This window comes from Lissotriton vulgaris, chromosome 9 (assembly GCF_964263255.1).
Source record: "Lissotriton vulgaris chromosome 9, aLisVul1.2, whole genome shotgun sequence".
Lineage (NCBI taxonomy): Eukaryota > Metazoa > Chordata > Amphibia > Caudata > Salamandridae > Lissotriton > Lissotriton vulgaris.
This window is the reverse complement of record NC_141697.1, coordinates 321,344,348-321,353,015: the sequence shown is the minus strand read 5'-3', so window position 1 is coordinate 321,353,015 and position 8,668 is coordinate 321,344,348. Positions and strand designations below refer to the sequence as shown.

At 43.7% G+C, this 8,668-nt stretch overlaps 1 protein-coding gene across 1 annotated transcript; it reads left to right on the top strand.

The window, feature by feature from the left end:
- Positions 1-527: 527 nt before the first annotated feature.
- Positions 528-6,714, top strand: LOC147690053 (uncharacterized). The gene is made up of 4 exons (XM_086939461.1): positions 528-558; positions 3,610-3,699; positions 5,208-5,348; positions 6,284-6,714. Exons 1-4 carry the CDS (start codon positions 528-530, stop codon positions 6,646-6,648), a joined length of 627 nt encoding a protein of 208 aa, XP_086795587.1. The 3' UTR covers positions 6,649-6,714.
- Positions 6,715-8,668: the final 1,954 nt, after the last annotated feature.

Genomic DNA, 8,668 nt, shown 5'->3' with positions numbered 1-8,668 from the left:
CGGAGGGTAGGGGCTGCAACACGATTCCCTTGGGAGTCACTATTGAACCGCTTTTGAGATAGCCCCGGAACTCTGATTGGGCGATCGATCTGTGCAGGGAAGTCAGAGCGGGCAGAAGACACGCAGGCAAGGCGCCGCAGTTCACATCATATTCTACTGGGCTAGCATTCCACATGGGTAACACCGCTGGGTCCACTGGCCGAGACCCAGTGCAACTAGGCAATTTATGATTTAAAATAGCAAAGTCACCGGTCCAAACTCCTGTTTAGTATAGGTTAGGAGTACAGGGGGCTTACTAGTCCTGATGAAATCTGCACATTTTTTGAAACACATGAAACATGTCAACCTAGAATGGACACACTGGCTCAGTAAATACCTGTTTGTATCATGTTATTTTTTAATCATATTAAACTGCTCCACCTATCTAAGAAATGGGTTAGGGTTCCCTGGAGATATTTTTAAAGTGTTCTGTCCAAAATCACACTAAGAACATAGAGAATATCGAAGTGCTCCCTCCCACTGAGAGGATGAGCCCACTTGGTGATGAATACCTCCCAGGTGAGGAGTTGACGAAGAAGCATACCACATTATCAGCATGTGGGTGAGAGTCCTTCGACCCCTTTGCTGCTAGACCTCCCCCTTTGGTAAGCCTTTTTTGGGCTATTTGAGGTAGTTTGCGTCAAATTTGCGTCCTTTTCTTCCAACAACATAGGGATTCTAAAGATACCCAGGGTTTGTGGATTCCCCTGGAGGGGTCCCAGAAATGTTTTGGGGGGAAAAATGGGAAAAACCTGCTACAAATTAAAGCGTTTTTTTTTTCTGCAAATGGTATCAACAAAGGGTTGGTGGGGCTGAAATCACAATGTCCCCAGCTTTCAGGGACTGGCATACGTCTGTCAGAAAACCAACATGTTCTACACAGTTTTGCCATTTTACTGGGACATAGCTTATTTTTGCTATGTTTTGTGCTTCCAAGTTTCTTCCAGTTAATGGTAGAAATGGGTATGAAAGCAATAATGGATCATGTAAAACTATACATTTTGGAAAAGTAGACAGACCTCTAAATTCAGCAAGGGGTCATTTGTGTAGATACTCAAAGGTTTCTTTAAAGAAACTAACAGTTGAAAATAGGAAAAATTGAAAATGAGTTGAAAAAAGAGCCATTTGTGCCAACATTTTCACCTGTAACTTCTTCTAATTATGACAGATATTTGAAAGCAATATACTGTTACATCCGCTGGACCTTTCCAGTCGTGGGAGTTTTTAGGACTTGTAGGTTCACCAAGAACTCGACGAACCCAGAGTCAATAACTGAGCAGCGTCTTGCAATGATTTTTTATTATGTACCGGCTATATAGTAACCCTGGGCGTAGTTCGCGGAGCCGCACTCCTCGGAGCTACGCGAAGACGCACTTGCACTCCGCGACCTACGCGTAGCTCCGCAGACATGCATAGTTGCTTGCTAGACCCGTTCGCGTGCCGTTTTTCGTCTTCGGGAGCGCGGTGCGCGTGTTCGGGGCGCTGCCTGCATGCTCAAGATGGCTAGCGCGCTAAGTTACCCAAGAGGTTTGTCCCGCCCGCTTGCGTTCCCTTATTTCCTGTTCCGGGTCACAAGTAACGTGTTCGGGTTGTGCAAGACATGTTCGGGAACTCACCTTCTCGTTCGCACTACAAAAGTGCGTGATCGCGCTAAATATCGCACGAACCTACCCACGCGGTCGCGATGGGCGCAGCCATCTTGCATTTCACTCTGGCTATGGTTTTGGGCCTACTTTAGGATCTAGCTCATATCTCTTCAATCCCGGTCTTTTTACCCACTTTTTCAAACTTTCTTTAGTTATTACCTATCTCTCTCTGTGCCTAGGTTTATATTTTTCATTTTATTTCTACTTTTACAACTTTTCTATTGTTTTATTTTACTTCCTTCTTTTACCTTGCTTCTTCTTTCCCCTACCTTTTTGTCTTGAACTTTTCTTCTCCCCTCCACCCAGAACCATGGTGAAGGGCGCCAGCAGCAGCGGCGGCTCAAAGGGCAAGGCGCCTGTGCCCAAAAAAACCTGGCTGCCTTGCGGCAGAATGCGCCCCCCAGGGGTGACGGCCCGCCAACTTTTTGGGGAGGATGAGGTGGCTGCCCTGGTCTTTTTTATCCAGCGCCACCTCCCCTTGATCTTGGCAGCAGGCCCGGCTCCGGCTACCAGGTTGAAGAGCGTCTCCGGCGGTGGGCGAAGGTGCGCCGGGCAGTCTTCCGCTGCTCCGGTATCTGGCGTACCCACCATCAGCTGTCCCACTGCTGGGCAGACATTTTGGACCGGGAGCAGGACCTATTGGACCTGCTTGGTGTCGAGGTCGTGGGTCTTGGTGAGTGGCTACCCAAAAAAAAAAAGTGTGTATATATATATATATATATATATATATATATATATATATATATATATATATATATATATATATATAGTGGTATAAGTATTGTTATTGTACCTTTCTAAAGCTTGGCTGAATAAGTAACGCCATGACTGGTGCTCCTAGTTACATTTCCGATGTATTCCGTTATATCTACTGTAATTGTATGACACTGGTCTGTGCTGCGCTTCTTCACTGACTCTTGCGTGTTGTTGTTTCAACTTGGCGCTAGCTTTTGCTGTTTATTGATGTGAGATTTTATTTATTGTAGAGAACTGAAGTTAGTTAATGCTATTAATAGAGTCTTGTCCTTCCTTTGTCCGTCAGTAAAATAGCGGTGGATGGATAATTGTACGTAGTTTGCATATTGTATCATTTTTTTTTCACGGCCTTCTCTTCTGCATGAATCATCCTCTGGCAATTAATGCTAAAGTTACTTTGTTCTTCTTACCTCAGCCAGGGCCGGCTTTAGGCATGTGCAAGATGTGCAACTGCACAGGGCCACCAAACGCCAGGGGCCACCACACCAATATATATCCTTAATTTAATAATCCTCTGAGGATGGATACATATTTGCGTGGCGGCCCCTGGCAGGGATTTGGTGCCTCCGGCTCTGTTCCACTTCCAAACACCCTGACTCCCCCCTCTTCACTGGCCTCCGTGCTCCGCCCCGACCTCCTCTTCCGGGCCCCCCTACCTACGCTCCCTGCCCAGGACCACCATGAGCCTAGAGCCGCCCCTGCCTCAGCCCTCCATAGAACTGATGTAGTTTGTTTAGTGAGTGGGTAGGCTTAGCAGCAGTAGCATTCAGTCAGTAGCAGAACAAAATATGATGCAACGAACGTACAATTTCGTGTTAGTATGCACAAAGTTAAGCATGTCTCCTCCTTGTGATCTATGCATTTTGCTGGCAAAAATAAAAAAGAAATGCCTACTTACAGATAATTGATTACCCCATTCTTGAATCAGTGGTGTTGTTCAGGTGTTACTGCCTCTGTGTTACTTAGTAATCTGCAATCAGAATGTTTATGGAACATTTGATTTTTTTTTCCAAGTATATACAGTCAGTGAATCCTGCAAGGCAGTAGTCATTTGGTAGATCAATGTTTGTTTCTTTTAATGTTCTAGCAGTGGTTTTTGAAATGATGTCTATGTTTCACAGCACTCAATGTTTTTCTCTTTCTTTATTATTTCTTACATGAACCACAGAACCCAGGGGCAAGCAGATGGCTGGGACCGAGTCGGCGGGTGAACCACAGGCACAGAGCTCCTCTACTGAGGATCCTGCTGCTGTCCCCAGTAAGTCCAACAGTGCTTTCTTTTGGAACAATGATATTTCCCTAACTTTCTAACTGAGCTTTTTTTTCCAACCGATTAATGACATTTCCTTCCTAAATAAATTTTGACAAATGCTTTTTTGATTTTCATTATGTTTTCAAAATTTTGGGTATCTGTCCCTGCCTTTCTGTTCCTTCAAAGAGCTCTGCTATGACTCTCTGTGCTACTACTAGTATTAGACTGTCTGTAGGTAAGCTTGCCCTGTTGCCCACTCTTTAGTTAAGGTATTAATCTTTTCAAAAAATCTGTGATAGAATAGCTGTAGGCACAGGGTCCACTCCCGTCTTATGCTTTTTCCTCTGTAATGTCTCTGCTTTGCCAATTGACACCAACCAAGTATGCATCCAGATGTTGGTCTAGTATTTTGTAAACGTTAGTATACCACTACTACTCTTGTGGGTATTCTTCTATGCAGTCACATACATAACTATGTATGCACCAGAAAATTGGATGTTGGTGATAGGCAGGTTGGACCTTACTTACACCTCAGTCACAGAACTCTGAGGAACCCACAATTCACTGAACGACAACCTATATGGGCGCAGTCATTGGTCAATTATCCCACTCCTGAACCCCAATACCAAGATGCCCAATGCTATTATTACCCAATCCATAACCTAAGTAACCCCCTTTTGCTCACTCACTCGTGTAAGTCTACAAGACAACAGACACTGAAAATATACTTCCGAGTCAATGTGGTACTTCAAAAGCTTTATTTTGTTAGAAGTAACTAAGTAAGTAACATCGATGTTTTTAAGTTGTTCCGTGAAATACGTCAAGGCCCACCAGAAAAAATCCAGAAAAAAAAGGGTGAATAAAGTAATCTACATTTGTACAGCTACCAGTGCACGATAGGGAAATGTGGGAAATGTCGGAGACCCCTCACCATTGAACGTATACTGGTTACATATGCCTCTTTTTGGTAAGCTCTGGAAATCGCTGCTTCGTAGAAGGAAATCTTCTCATCCGCCGAAAAATAATGACAAAAGTGGTGCACGTTAGACAGTATGAAATACATTTATGCAAGTTTTTTGCAGTCCTGCTAAAAAAAAGGTGTAACCTGTAAGCAAACTCGATTCCACAATCCACATACAAAAAGTAAATACGGGCCTTTTTATTTTCCAAACTCTTCAGGTGTATGCATTGAACAATCATGTGGCCTCAAAGGCGTCTTCTCGTACTGCGCAACAAGCTGTGAGGTAGCATGCGCAAAACTGTAGACATTGATGTACAAAGGTTACATGGTTCTGTCTAAATTTCCAAGGACTAGAGTAGCAGTAGAGATGAGATGAGCTTGGGTACCATACCATAACAAATGAATGCTAATATGTGTAGTGACTCTGCTGTACTATGCAATGTGGACTACTACTGATTACGTTGTACTTAACTGTTTTGCAGAACTCCATTCTTGGTGAACAAGTACAATGGGGGCTGTTCATCCATCTAAAAAGGTGTACTTGTTTTTATAGGTGCAGAACCGGTACCATCCACCAGTGCCGACGGGGACAGCGGTGCAGCGTCAGCAGAGGCAATCCCGGAGGGGACAGGACCAGAGGCACCTACACCAGCACCAGCAGCAGTGGGGGAGGAGCCAACAACGGTGGGCGATGGTAAGTTACATTCAATAGTGATCCGCATTACTTGGTGGGAGGGGAAAACTTCCTCACTGTACTCTGAGATTTATAATGAACTTGAAGTTCTACTGGACAATATATGACGCCACCTTTATTTGTCATTACCATGCTTAGCATTACCACCGGCGTGAATTGATAAAATAACAGGCCTCTTCTATCTGACTACAACTCAGCTGTGAAAGGTTGGTGGCAGACTAAAAGTCTTATCCACAACATGACCGGGATGGATTAACACTAAGGGGATCGATTTTAAGTATGATGAAAGGAGCAAGGAAAAAGCACCAATCATCTAATATAGAAGGATACTTTGGAATCAGCAATGCAGGTGGCTGATAGCAGTCGGATGCATGGGTTGTTGTGGAAGCATGGAAAGGAGAAAACACAGCTGCCTGCGTGGGTGGGAGACACACCCAATATCGGTGGGTAGTGGATAGTCTCAGCAGCGGTGTTTTGGTCAAACCCAAAGGCAAGAGAAGGAGGGGACGACTGGATGCATGGGTCGTTGCTGGCGAAACACAAACCACCTAAGGTTTGTTGCGCGATATAAAGAATGATAGTCTCTACTAGACATTTACTACTAGCTGGCTCCTGTTAATTAATGTTAGTTTGAGACTGTCACTGTTCCCGGAAGCAGAGTATATGATATAAAACGAGATATGAAAAAGACAGGTGTTCGTATGTGTGTGACCGTTGAAGTACACCCATGCTACTAGGGCAGGCATAATGCCGTGCCAAAAAGTCCAACAAATTAATTATATAGGCCGTAGAATGTTCAAGATAGATACAAGCAACACCATTTTTTGTACTCAGCTTGCTTGCTAGTGCTACTGTGCCACTATGTGTTGAATAAATTTTGTGTTCTTGATTTGCTGGGATTTTGGATTACAACAATTCTGTCTCTTTCTTTATAGTTACTCCTTCAAAACCAACAAGAAAGGAGTTGGCAGTCCGGGCCCGGCAGCGGAAACTGCAGGCCATCGTTGAGGCCTACCGCCGGCTGGTGGCTCAGGCCGAGGAGGAGGAGGAGGCGGCGGCAGCAGCTGCTGCCTCTTCCAATGCCCCGGCCCCCAAGCCTGCAGGAGTACATCGCCGTGGTCAGGCAGCCGCCCGCCGCCAGATTTTTTCATCATCAGCCACCCCCCCACAACATGCATGCCAATGTAGGTGCCGTCAATTTCAAAAAAAGATTCTCCTCCGGGTAGCGAGGCTTGAGGATGAAATAGAGGAGCGGGTGAAGCTCATTGTGGACAAACACTTGAAAGCCCGCCGGCTTTGAGATGGACCCTGTTTGTTTGCCCCTTTTTCAATCCTTTTGTTGGTGGGTGGGAATTGGGTGTTGGGGTTTACATTGAACTTGGAAATTTGGTTGGGGTTAGGGGAGGGTAGGGACAGCTGTGGGGTAAGATTTAATATATATTTTATTTTTGTATCATCTTTCTTTATATTATGGTAAAATAAATGAGACACAAAGTTATGTTCAAAAGAAAACATTTGAAGTTCATTTGTGTTTGTTGGGGGGGTGGAGGGGGGACTGTTTCACCAAATAATGTACGTTGTGCATCATCGCAAGGTTTAATTGCCCATGCAGGTCAGCGGACAGTGCTTTCGAATAAAAAAATAAATTGGCCACATCTTTAACATGCAGACAGATAGATGCGGTAAACCCTCACCGAGTTATATTTGTAGTATTAGAAGAACTACCAGTCTGTCTTGCGTTATACCTCACAGCAAACTTATCTTACTTGTGATTGCTGATGATGATTGATGATGAAGTGTGGCACTGCAAGGGCTGCATTTGTTTCCCAAGACAATGGAGAAGAATCTGTGGTTCTGAACTTCTGTGATAGTAGTAGTAGACGGACCCTGCCAGTAGCATTTTGAGACAAAAAGAAAGAGGAAGTCATTTGCGTGATAGACAATGTGGGAGTAGTATAAGTATTAAGTACAGTACATTACACGACTGACCCAAAAACAATATTGCAACTGCTAAACTGAAACAAAACAATGGTTTTGGGGACTGGAAACTAAGTGCAAGAGAAGATAAGAAGTTCAACTGTAGTTGTAGTACTCATGGCAACATCAAACTTTTCTAAATCATAATGCTGTAAACTTAAACCCAAACAATGATGCCAATTCATTAGATGTATTCGTTGTTTGATGGTAATGGTAAATTATTTGGCATTATACACAGAGCTTGAGTTGGGAAGCAGAAGAAGATCCTGGCCATGCCATGTTGAAATGTCACTATTGTTGCTTTCACCACATCTGCCACAGCAAGCGCGTGATCAAATTGTTGGTGTATATTTAATGTAACAAACATCACACCTCAATGAAACCACGCAGCCCGGGGGAAGAGGGTTAGGGTTTGTTGAATGGATGGGTACGGGGGTTTTGGGAAAGGTTTGAGAAAGAAAAACAGTACGCATGGAGACAACAAAAGCAAAACAATGAAGACGATGATTTATGATGTTGATCCACTAGCCAATTAATGTAAGGAATAAACGTAGGAAAAGGACACGCTGAATATCATTCTTGGTTTCCCGCCATCCAATTGCTTGATGATGAGGATTAGTGGTAAGGGTGAGTTGATGCTCATAGTATAATAGCAGTGGGTGAAAAACTTCCAGCCTGAAAAAGAAAAGGCAAATACAAAAGAATGTGAATGACCTAAACAAATTGTAATACAGTGAAGATCAAAAAAATAATACAAGAGGAGTAGTCGTAAGAGAGGACTTTCAGACTGAGGCGGCTTCGATACAATATGTATAAGTCTACTAGTTGCACATCATTATTAATCTAGAAGTACAAGAAAAGACAGGAGCCAGCACAGAACAGACCCACGACACAGGGTCGCCCGTAACACAAACTGCATTTCCCTAAAAATTTCACTGAGCCACAGAAAGGGGCATAAAAAAGCAACCTAGCATTTTCAAAATTAATCAACAAAATCAATGCGTCATTCTCAGTCATCAATCATACCACAATTGTACTCTACCACTGCACAGTGCACCCACATGTAGTAGCCTGGGTCTACTGTGCTGTGCCTCTTATTTGTATTTACCTTGTATTCCACTCCAAGAAACATCGTACATCAATCAGCTCAGATCCAACTGCCTGACAGCGTGCAAAGATAGGGTGGTCACCATCATTATCAGGTGTGGCACGTCTAGTCCAACAGCAACAGCAACTCAGTCTGTAGTGAGTGACTACAATAAATTAAGTCCTGACTGCACCTGTAGTAGTAGGAACACAAGTGCCTAAATAATTGATATTATTAAATAACATGGAAAAATTGG